Source organism: Lactuca saligna, chromosome 8 (assembly GCF_052625555.1).
Source record: "Lactuca saligna cultivar CGN05327 chromosome 8, ASM5262555v1, whole genome shotgun sequence".
Lineage (NCBI taxonomy): Eukaryota > Viridiplantae > Streptophyta > Magnoliopsida > Asterales > Asteraceae > Lactuca > Lactuca saligna.
This window is the reverse complement of record NC_136424.1, coordinates 167417797-167440375: the sequence shown is the minus strand read 5'-3', so window position 1 is coordinate 167440375 and position 22579 is coordinate 167417797. Positions and strand designations below refer to the sequence as shown.

General features: G+C 38.3%; 1 protein-coding gene and 1 non-coding gene across 2 annotated transcripts; both read left to right on the top strand.

Annotated features, from left to right (window-relative positions):
- Positions 1-9486: 9486 nt before the first annotated feature.
- LOC145013454 (small nucleolar RNA R71) lies at positions 9487-9593 on the top strand. The gene has a single exon (XR_013665013.1). It is a non-coding gene; the product is annotated as a small nucleolar RNA R71 (small nucleolar RNA).
- A 5405-nt stretch (positions 9594-14998) lies between these two features.
- On the top strand, positions 14999-16249 carry EXL5 (EXORDIUM like 5). Its single transcript, XM_078970897.1, has one exon. The coding sequence runs from the start codon at positions 15109-15111 to the stop codon at positions 16168-16170; it is 1062 nt and encodes a 353-aa protein (XP_078827023.1). The 5' UTR covers positions 14999-15108; the 3' UTR covers positions 16171-16249.
- Positions 16250-22579: the final 6330 nt, after the last annotated feature.

The window sequence follows — 22579 nt, the reverse complement described above, 5'->3', positions numbered from 1 at the left end:
ACTTTTGCTATGTCTAATACCATTTAGACAATGTACACACCAATTCATGACAATCTTCATTCATACCTACTTCCAACATATGAACGATTGTGGACAATTTGAATAATTCGATTATTCTTAATAAACTCAATTATTCTGGAAGTCAAAACATGCAAAATGAAACAATAGTTAAACAATTAACATAAGACAGTAACATTACTCATAAATAATACTCTTTTATTTAATAATCAAATGTTAATTACATTTATCTATCACGCGTTTCTAACACTATCTAATCTATACTAATATCATCCTTCAGCCCAATGCTCCTAGCATGCTGCAAGTGCTTAACCCTGCTCAGTCCCTTCGTAAGCGGAGCTGCTGGGTTATCTTCTGATGATATCCTGTTCTAATCTATACTAATTCCCTCGCCCCTGCTCTGCTACTAATGAGATATGGAACCCCTTCCATGCTCTGCTAATAGTGAGATACGGGACCGTGCCCACACTCACCTCCTGATGTGTGTAAATTCAACTAGTTTTATCCCTACTTTTTATTAGTAATTTGAGCACACAAAGGCAGTGAACCTGTCTTTAAGTGGTATAGATTGATAAGCAAGGTATCGAACTCAGGGAACGGGCAATTAAACTAATAGCTAATTTTCACTAAAACAAATAATAAAAGCAAAGGGTTTTTCTCTAGTTTTACAAGACTAGAAACTTAGACAAACTAAATTAACTAATTAACTAAAGCAACAACTATTCACCAAATTTGATAAAGATGTTTCTATTTAGGTTCAACCAATTCACTCCTATGGTTATTTAAGTTAAGGTAGATTAATTGCTATTGGTTACCAATGATAATAGTTAGGTTCATATTCATTACTCCTAACCCTTAGACAATTAACTAATTTAAGCATTGATCAAGTGTTTAAACTAATTAATTCCCTAGATTAATTATTTGGATTAAATAAGATTTGTAATGGTTAATTAAGTTATTAATTCAATTAACCTCTTGTTGATGGTTTCTCAAACAAGCTCACACATTAATCTTCCTATTCTCTTATTAATCTTAGTTTCATACTCATTACTTCCAAGCATACGTTTTAGCATTCACATAGACATATGAGGTTAACAATTAAGTGATGTTCATGCAACCTAATTGCCTTCCAATTAACAGAAAGTAGTAGTGATTAATAAATAAGGTTCTTTAACAAACTTAATTTAATAAATCACCAATAGACAATTAAGCAAAAATTAGTAATTAAACCATAGGAGTTCTTTGGTATTCCCCAAACAGAAACAAAAACGAATTTAGCTCATAGTTGCAGTAGAAACAAACACAAAGACAAAGTTTATTAAAGCAAACATGTTTAATTCCTAAGTCTAAGTGGGAGAATTAACCTAATTGCTTGAATTCTTCCAACTCTTGAAGCTTAGGGTTCCTTAGCGCCTTCTGAAACTTTTAGTCGCAGCTAATCCTTCAAAAACCGCCAGGAATAATGTCCCATGGGATAAAGATTCGTCTTTTAAAGATATCCCGAAACAGAGGGTACTCGGCGAGTAGCAGAATCAACTCGCCGAGTAAGTCCATACTTATCCGTCTTGAATTAGCAGTCGTATTTATCTTCTGACATATCGTCGTGTACTCGCCGAGTAGGGTCGATCTACTCGCCGAGTATATCCTTCTTTCACTCTTTAATCTCCACTTGCTTTCCTTTTCTCCTTTTTGCCTCCAAGCATATCTTTTGGACTGAAAACACAATTCAAAGCATTTAAGTACCTTTTGTCCACATTATTCTCATAATTAACCAAAAATAACTAAGAATATATGTTAAATAATTAACTAATTATGCACATATCACCTCCCTACTAGGCACATACAAGTATCACCTAGATAACGAGTATAATCTAACATGAAATTTTCCTCGGCCTTACCCTGGCATCAGATCTTGATCCGGATTAACTAACACATAAACCTTCTTTAGGCACCCGCCCGACATCGGACCCTGGGTCCGGAATAACAACTAGCATACAGTGCCTAGGGCTAACCCCCGCGTCTTCCTACTCATAACTACATGGGCCGACATTGTGGCCGTAGACCCATTCACAGAAAGGGAAACTCACTTGCACTGCTGCGACTAAAAGTAGTTCGTGCAAAAGCAGATGTACTCGCCGAGTAGTATTAGTGCACTCGGCGAGTAGAGCGTATATTTCCAGAATTTTATGAACCGGTGTCTCTCTTTACGCTAGTGTTGACATGGAAATATAAATGTACTCTCCCGTGAACTTCCTAAGCAGCAACACTTTAATAAACTCTCGATTCATACGGACTCGATCCTAGGAACAAGACTCCATAATCACTCATAAAGATTCTCATTCCTCTCTTGACCCTTCCTAAATAGCATGCTTCCTAGCTTCAATACCTGAAAAGAAAACTAAAAGTAACACTAATATTCCAACCACATAGCCAAATTCAACATGTCCACAATTGTCTTAAAACAAACATCATAATCAAACAAAACAAAAACAAATAAAATCTTCATTCTTCCTCTTCCATCCCGGCTCCTCCAGCTCCACTACCTCCTTCTCCACCCCTTCTTCGCATCCTTTTCGTCCCAATCCATAATGTAAGGATAGCCGGGTCCCGGTCGTGGGTCAATATGCATTTGTTGGAAAAGATACTTGAAGGATTGATTAGTGTAATTAACCCCTCGCCCTATATCATCCAAGTATCGTCGATACGCCACTTGGTTCCATCCCTCGTTATCCTCCACCGGAATAACCGGTGGGTCTTCGCGTACCCACTCGCTCCTTGGCCTAACCCGCCTTCCCGGCTCCTCGGGGACCGCCGGCTCATCCTCATTCGGGATAGTAAAAGAATCACCAAAATTTTCAACTATCCGATCCCTCCTATAAAGTGCAGTGTTGAACGGAGGAGGGTGGATAATCGTTAGCGTTTGAGCTTGCGGTAATTCCAAGATCCCAAATGATCTCGCAAGCCGAGTAATGAACATGCCCCCATTGATCTTCGAGTTTATCTTCTCCTTAACCGCTCCCTCCGCAATAAATTTAGCAATGCAATATGGGAGGTTGCAAAAGACATCGGGAGTGATGATACTTCACAAGTAAAAGATATCAAGGGTGGGAACTTTATCCCCATCCTTCCGCATGTTGATCGTGCTTGCAACGAACCGGTGAATGAGTCGATGGATTGGAGAACGGATATGACCTTCTTGAGCAGTGGAAGGTATATAGACCCGGTTAGCAATTGTACTCCACCATGTCGACGCCACCACCCCCTCGGGAAGTTCTTTGTGGGTATTCTCCAAGAAGGCTTCAAAGTATTCCGTCATCGACATGTCTTGATCGTAGATGCCCAACCGCCAAGAGAACTCAACCATGCTGCATTGTCGCAGCTATCCTCCCAAAGAAAAAGAGATCGTGTTTGGATTGTAATACTCACTACCGCCTCGGAATGAAATGGTAGCAAAGAATTCCCAGCACAACTCCGCGTATACTGGCTCTTGGATTTTAAACAATTGCAACCAACCATCACAAGTGATGTTGGCATAACCCAAGTTACAATCTTTCACCAAATATGGAGTAAGTTCCTCTTCCAAGCCGACATTGCCCATCCATCCCCAATCCACTGCAGTGGGCAGGTGGATTTCTTTCTGTCGCAGCGCTTCCAACCTGTTTAGGGCTCGAGTTTTGGAGGATTTGGAGGTGATTTGTTGAAAGGCTAACCATGGCATATCACCATGGCCTCCTCCACGTGATGACTGTCCTCTCCTTGCCATGCTATCTGCATAAACATACCAAAAACACAGCAACAAACAACACCCCATAATTAAAACTGGAAAATTTTTGATCTATTCGGGACCTACTCGCCGAGTACACGAACATACTCGCCGAGTAGTATGAACATTCTGACAGATCGAGATCGGATCTGTGTAATCTGTGTAATAGTCCAATTTGTTCATAGGGTTTTGTTGTAATTGTTTATCTAACCATAGATCTTGAAGAAATTACTCCAAATAACCTCTAATTCGTGAGTAAATCAAAGCCCTAAAAATTGGGAAAAACTCCCCAAATCCGAAATCATAACAAATATGGGAAGATATGTGATAAAGATTGGACCTTTCATAAAATTAAAGGGTAAAGATGTTACCTTGTTGCTTGAATGATGAGAAAGAAGAAAAAATTGAAGAGATCTTGAAGAACCCTTGAGATGCGGCTGAGAGGATATGCTCGGCGAGTGTGGAGATGAATTGATGAATAATAATAATTTTTACAGGTTTTAATTTACTGGGTTTGAACCGGATACTCGCCGAGTAGAATGGATCTACTCGCCGAGTAGACACGCCTGTTATCGACTTTTGGCTGTAAGAGAACATTTACTCGCTGAGTATAGTCGATATACTCGCCGAGTAGATGTCTCAGGTTGAAATATTTTTTAAATTTGCCAATTTTACTATATGAATTCCTTTGTTTAGCCTTTCCACCCCACACTCACAGTATAGCTTGTCCTCAAGCACTTAGAGAAGTAGAATAAATGAAGAAGAATGAAAAAAAACAAAAAAAAAAAACAAAATGAAAAATAAAGAAAAGGAAAGAAAATGCAAACGTGAAACTCGGGTTGCCTCCCGAGAAGCGCTTCTTTTGATGGAGTCATTAGCTGGACTCCGCCCCGTCTACGTGTTTGCGATTCCGCACAGTAGCAGCTCCTCCAATCCTTCATTTCGGGGGACTCCTTCTTCATATTTCTTCACTCTATGACCATTGACTTTAAATGGTGTGCCGTCTCTTGAGATCAATTCTATAGCCCCGTGAGGAAACACCGTCTTGACCAAAAAAGGACCATCCCACCTTGATTTGAGTTTGCCCGAGAAAAGTTTTAATCGGGAATTGAAAAGTAGTACTTTTTGGCCTTCATGGATGTCTTTGCTTTTGATTCTTTTGTCATGCCATCTCTTGGTTTTTTCTTTATAGAGCCACGAACTAGAATAAGCCTCATTTCGGAGTTCTTCAAGGGCATTCATTTGCATTAGACAGTTGGTCTTCAATTCTTCCATGTCAAAGTTGCACCTCTTTAACGCCCAATATGTCTTATGCTTGATTTCAACCGGTAAATGGCATTGCTTTCCATAAACTAACCTATATGGTGTAGTACCAATAGGTGTTTTGAAAGCGGTACGAAATGCCCATAACGCGTCATCCAATTTATCCGACCATTCCTTGCGGTTGCTTCCCACCGACTTCTCTAAAATACGCTTCAAGGCTCGATTGGTCACTTCCGTTTGTCCACTCGTTTGCGGGTGGTATGACGTGGAGAACTTATGGGTCACCCCATATTTCTTGAGCACCTTTACCAATTGATCATTGGCAAAGTGTGTGCCACGGTCACTAATTAGGGCCTTCGGAACACCAAACCGGGAGAATAGTTTTTTTTAAGAATCGTACCACTACCCGTCCGTCATTTGTAGGTAAAGCCTGCGCCTCCGCCCATTTCGAAACATAATCTACCGCCACTAAGATGTACTTGTTTCCTTTGGATGTGGGAAATGGTCCCATGAAGTCAATGCCCCACACGTCGAACACTTCACACACTTGAATGCTATGTTGTGGCATTTCATTTCGAGATGAAATGTTTCCCACCCTTTGACAAGCATCGCATTCTTTGACATATTGGGCTGCATCTTTGAAGATTGTAGGCCAATAGAACCCAATGTCAAAGATCTTCTTTGTGGTATAGTGTGCTCCATGATGTCCTCCCGTGGGCTCGCTATGGCAGTGTTCTAGTATTTCTCGACTCTCCTTCCCGAACACACATCTTCTTATAATTCCATCCGCACAGCTTCGAAAGAGGTATGGATCGTCCCAAAAGTAATATTTGATCTCCGCAAAGAATTTCTTCTTTTGCTGACTACTATAATCCTTCGGGACGTAATTTGTAGCTAAATAGTTAGCTATGTCTGCGAACCATGGCTCCTCTCCCACGGACACCATAATGTATTCATCTGGAAAGTCGTCTCCATCCTTATCTTCTTGCAGTTTCGGGTTCTCGAGCCTAGATAAATGATCGGCCACTACGTTCTCCATTCCTTTCTTATCTCGTATCTCTATATCGAATTCTTGAAGAAGCAGCACCCATCGTATTAGTCTTGGCTTGGCATCCTGTTTGGAAAACAAATACTTGATAGCCGAGTGGTTAGTAAAAACAGTGGTTTTAGATAAAACCAAGTAAGGGCGAAACTTGTCAAAAGCGTAAACTACGGCTAACAGTTCTTTTTCAGTAGTAGTATAATTCTCTTGGGCAAGATTTAAGGTCTTGCTTGCATAATAGATGGGTTGAAAGTGCTTATCAACCCTTTTTCCAAGGACCGCTCCTAGTGCATAGTCACTAGCATCACACATGATCTCGAAGGGTAAGTTCCAATTTGGTGCTATAATGATCGGGGCATTAGTTAATTTTTCCTTTAGAAAGTCAAATGTCTCTAAACACTCTTTAGTAAAATTAAAGGGTGCATCTTTTAGTAATAATTGTGTTAGAGGTTTCGTGATTTTGGAAAAATCTTTTATAAAACGCCGGTAAAAACCTGCGTGTCCCAAAAAACTTCTAATGCCCTTCACATTAGTTGGTGGGGGTAATTTGGCAATGGTGTCTATCTTTGCCCGATCCACCTCAATTCCCTTTTCAGATACTTTATGTCCCAAAACTATACCCTCCTTGACCATGAAGTGACACTTTTCCCAATTTAGGACCAAGTCGGTTTTCTCACATCTAGCAAGCATTGAGTCAAGATTTGTGAGGCAGTCATTGAAAGAAGATCCAAATACAGAAAAGTCATCCATAAAGACCTCCATGAATTTTTCCACCATATCATGGAATATGGCGGTCATGCACCTTTGAAATGTCGCAGGTGCATTGCATAGTTCAAATGGCATGCGTCTATAGGCGAAAGTCCCACTGGGGCATGTAAAGGTGGTCTTTTCTTGGTCCATTGGGTCTATGGGTATTTGGAAATACCCTGAAAACCCATCTAAAAAGCAATAGTAGCTATGGCCCGATAGTCTCTCTAACATTTGATCTATGAAAGGAAGGGGAAAATGGTCTTTGCGAGTGGCATCGTTTAGCTTTCGATAATCGATGCACACTCGCCAACCGGTTACCGTTCGCGTTGGAATTAACTCATTCTTTTCGTTGGTAATGACCGTCATTCCTCCTTTCTTGGGCACCACTTGGACCGGACTCACCCATGGACTATCGGAGATGGAGTAGATGATTCCTGCATCCAAAAGCTTGACCACCTCCTTCTTGACGACTTCTTGCATGTTCGGGTTTAATCGTCTTTGATGTTGCACCACCGGCCTTACTCCTTCTTCTAAATTGATTTTGTGAGAGCAGTAGGATGGGCTTATTCCCTTGATGTCGGAGATGCTCCATGCGATGGCTCTTTTCCTTTTCTTCAACACGCGTACAAGCTCCTCCTTTTCCGTCTTGGATAGATCCGAGGCTATGATCACCGGCTTCTGATTTCCTTCTTCCAGAAAGGCATACTCCAGATGGTCAGGTAGTGTTTTGAGCTCCAATTTGTTGTGCGTAGTGACGGACTCGCCGAGTGCAGGTTTGGTACTCGGCGAGTTGGTGGCTGCATTCACGACTTCTGGCTTTTCTTCAGATGTACTCGGCGAGTAGATCGGGTCTACTCGGCGAGTAGGGCTTTCAGCTTGCTTCTTTATTTCTTCATACTCCGCTTCTTCCAACAGTCTTTCAATCTCTAATAAGTCCTTTTCTGGATCAAATACTTCTTCCAGAGCTGCAAACTTGCTGGAATCTTCAGGTATGTCTTCTTCCAATAATTCGTCAAGCATGTCGATTGAGAAAGCCGTGTCGTCACTACTCCTTGAGTACTTCATGGCTTGGTCTACCCCGAATGTCACTGAATCGTCCCCAACTCGCAATGTGAGCTTAGAATCTCTTATGTCTACGATAGCGCTAGCGGTGTTGAGGAAGGGCCTTCCAAGGATGATTGGCACTTGCGGATCCGCCTCCATGTCGAGAATGATGAAATCAGCCGGGAAGACAAATTTGTCTACTTTCACTAGCAAATCTTCATAAATGCCTCTTGGGAAAGTAACAGTCTTGTTTGCCAAATGAATTGCCATTCGAATTGGCCTTGGCTCCGGGAGGTCCAGCTTCTTAAAGAACGAGTAGGGCATAAGGTTCACACTTGCTCCAGAATCAGCTAAGGCATGAATTGCAGCCAAGTTGCCAAATTGGCAAGGCAAAGTTAAGCTCCCCGGATCACCCTTCTTCTTTGGTAATTTGTTTAGCATTGCGGCGGAGCAATTCTCATTAAGTACTACCTTCTGCACTTCCTCCATCTTTCTTCTGTTAGTGAGGAGTTCCTTAAGGAACTTTGCATACTTGGGCATTTGCATGACGGCTTCAATGAAAGGAATGTTGATTTGAAGAGTTTTAATATGATCTAGAAACTTCTGATATTCCTCTTCTTGCTTCTCTTTCTTGGCTCGGGCTAGGTATGGCATTGGAGGCTGGTATGGTTTCAAGGGTGGCTGTTCATTTGTTTTAGCAGAGGTACTCGCCGAGTCCATCGGTCCTACTCGGCGAGTAGGACTCTCAGATTGTGAGTGTTGGTTTTCGACTTGTTCTTCCGTTCTTTCCTTCTGTGAGTCCTTGTTTGCTTCAGTTCGAATGGGGCCCAGGGGAGTAATAATCTTCCCACTTCTTGTGGTAACAATATTTACTTGTGCGCCTCGTGGATTGTTCTCGGTTTTGCTAGGAAGCTCACCCGGTGACCTTTGGTTTAGTTGTTGAGCAAGTTGCCCAAGCTGCGTTTCTATGTTGTGGATGGATGCTTGCTGGTTCCTAAGCATTGTTCTTGTTTCTTGGATAGCAGCATCGTGGTCACTATGTCTTTTCTCGGAAGCGGCCACAAATTTAGTTAGCATATCTTCCAAGCTTGGCTTCTTCTCTTGCACCGGCTCCTCCTTTTGGTAAAAGCCTCTCCCTTTTTGTCTGTACTTCTCCTCCTTGGCCTTCTTGTACTCTTCGTAAGGCAGCCACTCCTTCTTTTGTTTGCGCCAGTCCTCATCATACCGGTCACCGCTCGAATAACATACTTGTGCCTTTTTGTTGCCGTTCTCATCCAAATCGCAATCTCTAGTGAGGTGAGGTCCATTGCAATTTTCGCAACCCACCCGTACGAGATGGATAGTTTGATCCATTTTGTCCATTCTCCTATCCATGGTTTTTAACATGGCCATGACCGCGGATAAATCTTCAGTAGCAGCGTATGCGGCTCCCCTCGTGACATCATTCCTAGGGTTGTGGTATTCTCTAGAGTGTTTATAGAATTCTTCAATCAATTCTTTAATCACCAGGGGTGGCTTCTTTGTAAGTGGGCCTTGTGAGTCTAGCAACTGCCGGGTCGTGACATTGACTCCATCATAAAAGATGGAAACTTCTTGCTGGCTGTTTAGATCATGGTGTGGGCAATTTCGTAGCAGACTTTTGTACCTCTCCCATGCTTCATATAATGACTCTCCAGCTTGTTGTTCAAAGTTTGCAATGGCCTTCTTGAGTTTGGCTATCTTGGATGGTGGGCAAAAGTGATCAATAAATTCTTCCTTCATTCTGGCCCAAGTAGTGACTGACCCGGAGGGAAGTGATTTGAGCCAGTCTTTAGCAACACCCTTGAAGGTTACCGGAAGCATCCGAAGTAGTTGAGTTTCGCGGGTTACATTTGGAATGTTGAAGTAATCAGCAACATCATTCACCTCATCCAAATGTTTGTAGGCATCTTCATGATCTTTCCCATAGAAAGGTATTTCCTTGAGTGAAGCTAGGATATGACCTTTTAGCTCGAAGGTGGCAGTTACGGGAATTGCGGGTTGCACAAGTCCCGGGCCATGGTCGTCACGCATCCTCTTCTTCCATTCTCCCATGGGAATTTCATCACTGTTAGCCATAGTGAATGCTAACTCTTCCTCCGATTCGGTTTCTTGTTCGTACGTTGCCTCTTTTTCTTCCTCGGTTTCGTATCCAATATCTTCTTGAATTGGCTCCTCAATTATCAAGGAAGCGCTAGAAGCTCCTGATTTACTGCTCTTCTTTTTCCCAAAAACAGTCTTCAAGTTGGACAATGGTGATTTCTTTGGTGTGCTTGAACTCTCCATGTCCTTCCCTTTGTTTCTTTTCAATGCGGATTCGGGGTCTTCAAACGGGGGTACCAGTGGTGTGTTTGCTCCTCTGGTCATGAAAGTCCTGAAATTGATCAAATAAAAAAAACGTAAAAAGAACAAAAAGATTGTAAACAAATAAAAAAAATTGCTGACTAAACTGTTACTCGCCGAGTAGGTGCGAGTGCACTCGGCGAGTATCAGTGATATTCAAAAAAAAAATTCTAAGTTTTAACCTAACTAAAACAGATACTAAAACATAATTACCAGTTACTAAATTGCAATAAATGAACTTTATGCAAGTAAACTCACACAAAGGATCGAAAAAATTAGGAATTAGCTTAATTATTTAGAACCGTTCCCCGGCAACGGCGCCAAAAACTTGATGTGTGTAAATTCAACTAGTTTTATCCCTACTTTTTATTAGTAATTTGAGCACACAAAGGCAGTGAACCTGTCTTTAAGTGGTATAGATTGATAAGCAAGGTATCGAACTCAGGGAACGGGCAATTAAACTAATAGCTAATTTTCACTAAAACAAATAATAAAAGCAAAGGGTTTTTCTCTAGTTTTGCAAGACTAGAAACTTAGACAAACTAAATTAACTAATTAACTAAAGCAACAACTATTCACCAAATTTGATAAAGATGTTTCTATTTAGGTTCAACCAATTCACTCATATGGTTATTTAAGTTAAGGTAGATTAATTGCTATTGGTTACCAATGATAATAGTTAGGTTCATATTCATTACTCCTAACCCTTAGACAATTAACTAATTTAAGCATTGATCAAGTGTTTAAACTAATTAATTCCCTAGATTAATTATTTGGATTAAATAAGATTTGTAATGGTTAATTAAGTTATTAATTCAATTAACCTCTTGTTGATGGTTTCTCAAACAAGCTCACACATTAATCTTCTTATTCTCTTATTAATCTTAGTTTCATACTCATTACTTCCAAGCATACGTTTTAGCATTCACATAGACATATGAGGTTAACAATTAAGTGATGTTCATGCAACCTAATTGCCTTCCAATTAACAGAAAGTAGTAGTGATTAATACATAAGGTTCTTTAACAAACTTAATTTAATAAATCACCAATAGACAATTAAGCAAAAATTAGTAATTAAACCATAGGAGTTCTTTGGTATTCCCCAAACAGAAACAAAAACGAATTTAGCTCATAGTTGCAGTAGAAACAAACACAAAGACAAAGTTTATTAAAGCAAACATGTTTAATTCCTAAGTCTAAGTGGTAGAATTAACCTAATTGCTTGAATTCTTCCAACTCTTGAAGCTTAGGGTTCCTTAGCGCCTTCTGAACCTTTTAGTCGCAGCTAATCCTTCAAAAACCGCCAGGAATAATGTCCCATGGGATAAAGATTCGTCTTTTAAAGATATCCCGAAACAGAGGGTACTCGGCGAGTAGCAGAATCAACTCGCCGAGTAAGTCCATACTTATCCGTCTTGAATTAGCAGTCGTATTTATCTTCTGACATATCGTCGTGTACTCGCCGAGTAGGGTCGATCTACTCGCCGAGTATATCCTTCTTTCACTCTTTAATCTCCACTTGCTTTCCTTTTCTCCTTTTTGCCTCCAAGCATATCTTTTGGACTGAAAACACAATTCAAAGCATTTAAGTACCTTTTGTCCACATTATTCTCATAATTAACCAAAAATAACTAAGAATATATGTTAAATAATTAACTAATTATGCACATATCACCTCCCTACTAGGCACATACAAGTATCACCTAGACAACGAGTATTATCTAACATGAAACTTTCCTCGGCCTTACCCTGACATCAGATTTTGATCCGGATTAACTAACACATAAACCTTCTTTAGGCACCTGCCCGACATCGGACCCTGGGTCCGGAATAACAACTAGCATACAGTGCCTAGGGCTAACCCCCGCGTCTTCCTACTCATAACTACATGGGCCGACATTGTGGCCATAGACCCATTCACAGAAAGGGAAACTCACTTGCACTGCTGAACTTTGCTGATAACCCTCCAACTGCTAACTGAAGTTTTCCCCCGACTGTTTCTCCCTCAGCTCCCCGAGCTACCAAGATCAAATAACACTTAGCTCAATGCAATAGTCCTTCTCAGGGTAAAATGACCATTTTACCCCTAATCAAGTATGGTCCATAACTAAGGACCAAACGTAATATAAAAGGCCCAACACTATATAGGCTTCCCAAGCTCACTATTGACTTATTAATGGCCCAATTTGCTACCTTGGGCCCAATCCCTTTTTTGGGCCTTACCTTAAGCCCAACACATATACTTGGCTCATAATTACTGACACCGAGGCCCAAAGACCTATAGTCCAAAGCACAACCCACACCGAGGCCCAAATGCTCGAAACCCAACTGGCAGCGTTACGCGGGGCGTACTCCAATGTACGCTTAGCGTACAGGCTTGACGACGAGTACGTTGGGCGTACCTACACGTACGCTCAACGTAGTATCCTCTTCAGCCATCTTTCCATTAAGTGCTTAATGCTCCAATTCAAAGGCTACAAACTCAGATCCATGTCTTATTTCATGTCTTAAACCATAAAGTTGCTTACTTTATGGCTTCCATGACTCACATAAGCTCCAACTCCAAAAACCATAATCTATTTCCATGGAAAAAAGTCTTAAATCATGCATGGACTCATTTGGACCATCAAGATATCAACTTTCTGTTCTAGGGAGTCACTTAGCACCAAGGGAGGCAACCCTTGGTCTGGAAATCGGATTTAAGCCATAAAGCTTTCACCTTTGGACCAAACACTAAACCATACTAGATCTAAGCACCCTTAAGTAAAGTTCTGGGCTTTATACCTTCAAAGTGTTCCAGAAGATGATGTTATCTCAAATCTATAAGCTCTGGCCTCCAAGGTTCCTCTTTGCCACTCTTCTTCTTTTCTCTTCCAAGCTTTAAACCACCAAACTAAGCTTCCCATGGTCAAGATCTCACAAAATGAAGGGTTGGGGCGTTCTAGGGTTTCTCTGAAGTTGGGGAGGCTGATAAGGAGGCTACGGTTGGAGCCATTATGTTCTTTATATAGTGGCACACCCTAAAAATAAGGTTTTGAGGATCTGAGCGTACGCTGGGTGTACGCCTCTCAGCACCCGCGATCATTTGCTCCATTACGTTGGGCGTACCAACGTGTGTTCCAAAAATGCATGCATGACCTTCCATGCGAACTTTTTTCCATAAGGGCCATTATTGCCAAAATCTTCAAAGTGTCGTCACTCCTTCATTCTAGATCCGTTTCCGATGAACTTTATATCTTCGGAAAGGTGGCGAGAAGCCCTACGCTTCTAACAACACACCCCGTCCCGAAACCTTGTTGAATAAAGCTCAAACCCATAAATGACCAAAACGCCCCTAGCCTTGACTTCTGGATGAGTATCGATTTCCACAACCTTGGATGCAATGTGTATTGCACTGCCACCAACATCGTATGAGTTAGAGCTCGATTTGTCATATACACAACATCTTCTTTCAGAGTGTAAGAGATGTGATAGAGAGAGGACGATGAGGAAATCGATTCAAATTCAAAGAAAATATGTTTCCTGATTTATAGCGATTGTCTTTGACGATTTGTTGTAGATTTTCCGATTGCTATTTTATGGGATTCATGGAACATAAGGGCAATTTCGGTATTTCACATTGATAATTTTTAGGCTGATAAGATGTCATGTGCGATAAAATTGATTCTTTTATTAGATAGGAAGCAGGGTCGGTCCAAACGTATATGGGACCCGAAGCGAAAAAAAAGGCCTCTTAAAGACAAATATAACAAATATTCAAAAAACATATCATTTATTCTTCATTATAAACACGTTCAATTAGCAATAACAAACAAACTAAATTGTTTATCTTTTGAGTTAGTTTGAGTTTGAACCAACTTTAGGTTTTAAAAATCATTTAGGTAATAATTTTTTTTTTTATATATATACACTACATACTTCAGAAATTTTGGGCCACCGGGAGACATGGGCCCTGGACGGTCGTCTCGGTTGCCCACTGTCTGGACCGACCCTGATAGGAAGATTATTCCTCTAATTAATTGTATGTGGTTAAGGGAGGATAATATCAATTAGCCATCACATTTATCCCATCACATTATAGCTAAGCATAAAATCAAGACAATTAATTGTTTTCACACAACTTGTCCTTCCAAGCCAAGATTACCGTAGTTATCAATGGCCACAAACACCAAAGGAAGTAGCGGAGTGATAATCTTGTTTTAAGCATAACCTTAAAGTTGTTTTGTTCTCTAGCAATTATTTGTTGTACACATCTTTCATGTAAACCGACATGGCTCGGGCCTAATGGAGTACGAAAATATCATGTAGCATACATCAACACCAACACCAACACTCATGCACATTCTTTCCCCTCATATATGACATATCTTACATCCCCTTTCCGAAAGACCATCATTAAACCTTCCATAGCCGAACAACACACATGATCATAACCATGTAATTCATCATGTACAATATGTACAATTCTTGCATGGTATAAATGAAATTTATGGAAAGCATGTTATGTTATTTATCTTCAAGTACTAACTGAAGATACCAATGAGTTAGGTATGAGAATAATATTGCATATGTTCTTCAAAATCAATGTAATCTTTTTATAGAAAACATATAAGTAGATTTTAATATTCGTATATATAAAAGTTTATAAAGTAGATAATTTTACAGAATCACTTTTTAGCATAAATAACGCAATTCAACGAGACTGGTTCTATTGTATTCATATGATTCTGAAAAAGAAAAGAGATTGGCCACAACATTATTGAAAGCTGTCACCAGCCCATTTCACTCTTCACTCTTTATATACCTCTCTATCTCCATTCCTTCGTTGTATCCCCACTGCATAGTCCATAATATCCTCATTCAAAATGTCTCTTTTACCCCTCAGCTTCTTCATCTTCTTCATCACACTATCTGCCATTGTTGCTTCTGCTGCAACTGTACAGACACTTAATACAAATCAGCAGCATTCAAAAGATAAAGGTTACACCTTTCATAACCCAAAGCTTCCACCTAAAACCCTCACCACTTCCAAGAAATTTGAAGGTTCGTCGGAGCTTGTCAACCTCCGATACCATATGGGCCCTGTTCTTTCTTCTCCGATCAGCATTTACCTCATATGGTATGGAAAGTGGGTCCCTACCCAGATGTTGTTGATCAAGGACTTCCTTCTATCTATCTCCACCACCAACCGCCGTGCAGCACCGCATCCTTCCGTCTCTGACTGGTGGCAGACGGTTTCACTCTACACCGATCAAACCAACGCTAACATCTCCCGCTCCATCCTCATCGCCGGAGAATATTCTGATCGTAAGTACACTCATGGAACACACCTCACTCGTTTGACGATTCAAGATGTCATTGCTTCATCCGTACGATCAGCTCCGTTTCCGGTTGATCACAAGAACGGGATTTACCTCGTCTTGACTTCCGTCGACGTCACCGTTGAGGATTTCTGTCGGGCCGTTTGTGGGTTCCACTACTTCACATTCCCATCGAAAGTAGGCTACACTTTACCTTACGCATGGGTGGGGAACTCCGGCAAACAGTGCCCGGAGGTTTGTGCTTACCCGTTTGCCGTTCCGGCGTATATGCAGGGCGGCGGCCCGGGTGCATTGGCTCCACCCAATGGCGACGTCGGAGTTGACGGGATGATCAGTGTGATCGGACACGAGCTGGCGGAGCTGTCGTCGAATCCGTTGGTGAATGCTTGGTACGCCGGGGAAGATCCGACGGCGCCGACAGAGATCGGAGACTTGTGTGAAGGATTATACGGGTCGGGTGGTGGTGGCGGGTATATTGGGGATGTGATGAAAGACGGGTCGGGTCGTACGTTTAATATGAATGGTAGAAGAGGTAGAAAGTTCTTGGTACAATGGATATGGAGCCCCGTTTTGAAGGCATGTGCTGGACCCAATGCGAGAGATTGATTGATAATTGAATAATGGCATGCATTACCAGTGTACTATATGCATTTAATGTTGTACTTACATATGGTGATATGTTAAATGCTAAAGTGAAGGGGGGGGGGGGGGGGGGGGGGGGGGGGAGGATGAGATTGATGAGAGTTGGGGGACCATGGGAGAAAAAGTTAAAGTTTTTTTTTTTTTCATAGATTTTTTTAGGTTCATAATTTTGATTTTTTAGATTTTTTTTTTTTAAGTATAAAGAAAAATATTAAGACATGAGGTTTAGTTTAATATCATCACATCTTGTGGTCTTAATTCATGTTCAAAGAAATTGATATGACTTTTTGTTTAAAGCTTTAAGTAATTGATTGGTTAAAGTTAATGATTACCTTTTATGTATAACAAATTATTAATTCTAGATATTATTATACAATGGTACAAAGAAGGAAAAAATTAAATGTTAGTCAAATCAAATTTGACTTTTTCTTTATGTTATGTTTGATTATTGTTTGTAATCACATAATTAAAGTTTGAATCATGGAAAATAAAGTTAATAATCCAATGGAAGTTAATTTCCTCACATGTGCATGTGCAAGTAATCTAGCCAAAGCTCTATCCACTATATTTAGATATTTTAACATGAAACTACAGAAATCCAGAGCACAAGATTTTCACATTTATAGCAATTACATATGACTTTAATTTATAGAAGACAAATATACAATTGAAAAAAAAAAAAAAAAAAAAAAACATTTCTATGCTTGAAAAATAAAAAGAAATAGAACCATAATTGAATTAATTGGGACACCCAACTATAATTCAAAATATCTTTGGGCATTGCCCTCTACTTTACAAACAAACATATATTCTCCTTCGAAAAATACAAATATCTTTGTCCCAATAAATGGGTATAATACAAAGAGAAAAAAAAACATGGATATCAATTATGTTCTTTTTAATAATATATTATTTGTAAAATATAAAAGCACTAGGAAGTTTATTATATCTTCTAAATAATCAAAGAACTTGTTTCTCTTTATTTTAAACCCAATACGCAAAACAAGCATGGGAGGATACATGATAATGAAGTTGGACTTGGATTGTTTGGCTGGACCCATTAAGCACTCAAATATGTACATTATGCATCATAAGTTGTACCCCATTTATCATGATAACGGCCCTTTCTTTTAACTCATTGCAGGTTCAATGGTGGAGGCCGAAGGGTATGTGCATAATGTAATGCATAGGTTACAAACGTGTGATGCGTAAGAGAAAAAAGAGTTAAAGGATACAAATTTGAAGGACTTTAGGTGAAAAACAGCTAAGAAGTGGACCCAAAATTTAATTGAATAAATGAAAACCAACAGTCACGAGATTGGGTCATCAATCATCAAAAGTTCAAGACACAAAAAGTTCCTAGATTTGTTCTTTTCAATTTTAGATTAATTATAATTATTCAGTTACAATCAAGTCCATCTGCTTAACATTGGTTACAGTTTCGTTCGAAATAAAAGTATCTAATCCGATTATATCATAATGCCTTTAGAAGTAAAAAAAAAAAACTTAATAATGTACTATAGTTTTTATTCTGTATATATTTAGTAATTATTTTTTATATATATATAGGGTGTGTTTAAGATTACTTTTTAAACTTAAAAGTTTTTTTTACAAAATGATTTTTTTTAAAAGAAGTTTTTAAAATGTGTTTGATTTGATTTTTAAGGCTTTTAAGTGATAAAAACCAAAAGTCATAAAAAAAAAAAATATGATTTCATGGTTTTTAAAAAATCATTTTTTGTTCTTGGCAAAAAATTGTTTTAAAAATAACTTTTACACTCACCAAACAACTTTTAGACATTTTTTACTCTTTGAAAAAGTTGAAAGTTCAAAGATCATTTTAGAAGTGATGACAAGAACCATTTTAGTTTTTATAATTAGCTATTCATGTCAAATCGGAAGTAATATAGTTTTTAGTTTGTACACATTTACTATTTCGACTTATATGTGGCCTTAGGATAATTTTTGTAAAATTATTTTAGTTGTTACTTTATTTACGTATGATGATAGTAACTATGCTAATATGACATAATGGATATCTTATATTTCATAAAGTTTATTTGATTAAAGTAGCAGAATAACTTTCTTATATAAGGGGGTGCAAAGTGCAAACTCATCTTCCATTTGATGTCAACAACAACCCAGAAAAATGAATACGGGATTCTCTTCGGTTCTTGAAGAAATCCCATAGAACACCAATCAACTCCTTGTGTAAATCTCCATCAAATTATGACATCATAACATGAGATGTCAACAACAACCCAGAAAAATGAATACGAGATTCTTTTCAATTCTTGAAGAAATCTCATAGAACACCAATCAACTCCTTGTGTAAATCTCGTAAAATTATGACATCATAACATGAATCAAATGCTTTCATCTTCTTCTTCAAGTATTCATGTGGAATTTAATCATTCAAGTACAACATCGAATTCTCTCATATTCATGATGAATCTATGTTTAAATTGATAAGCAAGAGTATAGGATAACTAATCACTAAAAATAATCAACATGTGGTATCAGAGTCCAGTTGTTCTTGAGCAATTTGAACCAGTTTATGAAACACAATTTTCATTCCCGTTTTTTTTTTTTTTTTTTTTTTTTTTTTTTTTTTTTTTTTTTTTTTTCTAAAAACCATTCAAGTATGAAATTGAAAATCGTGAAGTTTTTGATGGTTGTATAATATTAATACGCAAAAGCAAATTACACAACTTACTTTTGGGAGATAATCACTAAAACTTCGGATTATATGTTTTTAATCTATCAATTACGCTAATATCATTCCAGATTTTGTTTTGGCGTCCCTGTATAACGATCCAAACAAGAACGCCTTGATTTTAGTTTTAATTTTATTTGCTATGGTGGTGGATTGTTCTGGACAACATAAAATTAGGAATACATGAAGATAATACACACATTAATGAGGTGTTCTCGCACGAGCCGTGTATGAGAACATTTTTTTAATGATTGTCATATGTGGTTCACTATGACATATCAACCTATTGCCAAAATTTTCACATTTTATCACGTTTCTTTAATAGAAAAGCATTTTTTAAATAAGTAAGAAAGAATATCAATTTGAAATGAAGAAAAAACCCATTTGTAGAAAAATGGTCAAAATCGACATACTAGGGAATTTGGGAAGACTTTAAACTTTTTTTTTTTTCAGTGTGTTCTTTTGTCTTGGAAGTGAAAATTCGAGTTGGGAAGAAGCAATCACAAAGAATCTCGTTGTCTGCTATGAAGATAGATGAAACCGAAGTCGAATACATCTTCTACTTGGAGAACATTAGGCACCAATATTATTTGACGGTTCATGAATTACATTATTGATATAAGTGAGTGACGAGCCACATATGAGAACATCTTATTAATGATTGCACCACATACCAAAGGGCTTCTAGCCTAACGGTATTCAATCTTACCCTCCTTCCTTGAGATTGAGGGTTCAAGTTCCGTTGTGGACACATGTGGACTTAAGGAGTAGTTTAGGAGTAAGTTAGATTTTCCATTTCAAAAAAAAATGATTGTACCACATAGGATGTCGTGAGCAAAATCTAAAAAAAAAAACTGGTCAAACGAACTGAATGCACACAAAAATAACAAAGACCTATTTTGCAACAAAAAACATTAAGGACTAAATGTATACAAACTGAGAAATATATTACCCTATTAATTTATTTTCCTCAACTTAACCTAGAATAGTCAGTTATAAGGACTCCATGTGTACAAAAAAACCTAAGAATTCTTGGATACTTAGATTCGTGAATCACACTTCAGATTAAAGCATTTTGATGGTACAATCGAAAATACTTAATAGGATAAAACTAAGAATTTAAGAACAAAGAATGAAATGAAGTTATATCTTATGTGTTTTGTAACAATCTAATCCAAAATTGACCAATTAACATGATATAACTTCCTGTCTAAAAACTACCAAATGATAGTTACATGAAGATAACTACTTGTCTGAAAACTGTCACTAACTACCTTAAAACCAAATCTAGAATTAGGATCATATAATCGAGTCTATATTCTCAAATTCGACCCAGTCAGGGGATCTGCCTCTTGGAACCTGTCATGGGTTACCACCTCTTGGACCTCGCTTCCAGGGGCGCTGGCTCTACACCCCCGTTGGTTCAGGGGATTTACCCCTAAATAACAATGTACTTACAACCAAGATAAACTCAAACAAAATGTACATTCCGCACCACCCTAACTTGCTTAATATTCATCAAGGCAACATTGATCAAACAAGTTAATCCCATTAAACTTAAATAATATTGGTGACACAAATCACCAACAATCATCCCATATTTAAGTATGAGAGTTGATCTATACACAATAACTTTTTCCATACACAACAATTGGTGCTTTAAAATATTGTATTGTACAACTATATAATGCATAAATTTTTGTGTATGGCAAAAAACTATTGTGTATGAATCAATTCCCTTTAAGTATAATCTTGATTAACTTAAAGTAAAACATAAAAAACAACAAATTGATGCATAAATGAAATATCTTGATGATTGAATTTCACATTAGTATATTACTCATTCCAAATATTCGAATATCAAGGTGTCACTAAGGGTTGAACTCTTTTTATTCACAGTGAATACATGAAGATAATATACAAAAAAATTTATATACTCATAACTTCTAACTTGATACTATATTTTACTAGCATGTGTCATATCCTTCAATAAACATATCAAAGCTAAGTCCCAAACTTCTTGAAGCGACCAAACCTCATGCTTATATAGGCAATCCTTTTGTTCTTGCACCTGTAAATGCATTTTTTCAAAAGAAATATTAAGAAATATAATTTCAACCTCCTTTGCTTGCCATATTAAACACATACCTTGGGATGATGTTAATAATATGTTTCAATCTTCAAATATCAAGCTTTCCACATTGAATTTAGCATATGATAATACATTATATAGGAATTAGGTATCTTAATATAAAAGATTTCAGATGGACTTTAAACCCATCCCTATAACTACCTAGTACACAAGATCTCTAACTAACCCTTTCGTCGGATAATCGACTAAATTCAACCGAGTCCTTACGAACTCTACATATATCACGCCATTCATGATGATCTCACAAAATCATGTTATGTTTAACAACTAAATGTATAGACTTTCCATTATACACTTGACTATAAGCCTTAGTGTAACACCTCAAATTTCAAAACAAAATTATCATTTTTTAAATTTCCCAAAATATTTTTCATAAAAAGAATCATCGGAAAATCACAAGTATCAAATAAAAATCATCATCACAAATATCAGAGTGCCACAAAATGCCCAATCACAAAATCTCCCAGCGAGTGTGTACAATCAGACCTTCGCCTTTATGCGATCCTTAGAAGTACCTGAAACACATATATTTAACAACTATAAGCACGAAGCGTAGTGAATTCCCCAAGATATCTCATACAAGACAACACATAAACAATTATAGGTTATCAGTAACCCTGAAGACTACACAAAGTCTCAGTGGGAAAACAGCACGCCCTGTGGGTTATCAACAACCCTAGAGACTACCTGCAGTATCAGTCACACATAAACAACATAACACAATAATAACAGTTAGACCCGACTAGTGATCACAAATACAACTATTCTACGACACAAGTAAGAATAAGTGAGGAGACTACCTGATACTGATGATAGATAAATCTCACACCCAAACTGCCGGAACTAGACTCCACGTCTCCACCTAATAAACAAAACAAGTAACCCTAGTCAATTAAGGTCATTATCCTGACTCACAAGTTCAAATACCACAACCACACTCCTTTTGGGTGAAAATACAATTTCCCCCTTCCATTGCTAAAACCCTAAATCCTTGACCAAATAGCAAAAAGTAAACCGCCCAATGCGTATGCTGGGAATACGCTTCCTACGCACTACGCATTTGAAGAATCAGATTGGTCGGGGTCAAGCCTGGCTACGTTGGGCATAGCTAGAAGTACGTTAGGCATACATCTTCTGATCCAAAATCACCCCCAAACTTCTTAATCATTACGACTTGAAATCCAAACATAAATCTGACCTCAATAGAACGGCTTAATCCATAAAGTAACTGACTTTAAGCCTTTTCATGGCTAGATATGGCTCAATACATAAAGCTCTAATTTCTACAACACTCTAAGTCACTTAACTCATGCATGAGCCAAGGAAAACGATCAAGCAACCATTTTTTATGGATCTAAGCTTTATAATACATCTAAAAGGACAACCAATATGCTCTGTAGTACTCCATACTCACAAAGGTCCATGCTTTGGGACAAAAAGCTCACAAAACCCATCTAAGGAGATCTAGAAAGAACATCTGCAAGGTATAGACTTTATACCTTCAA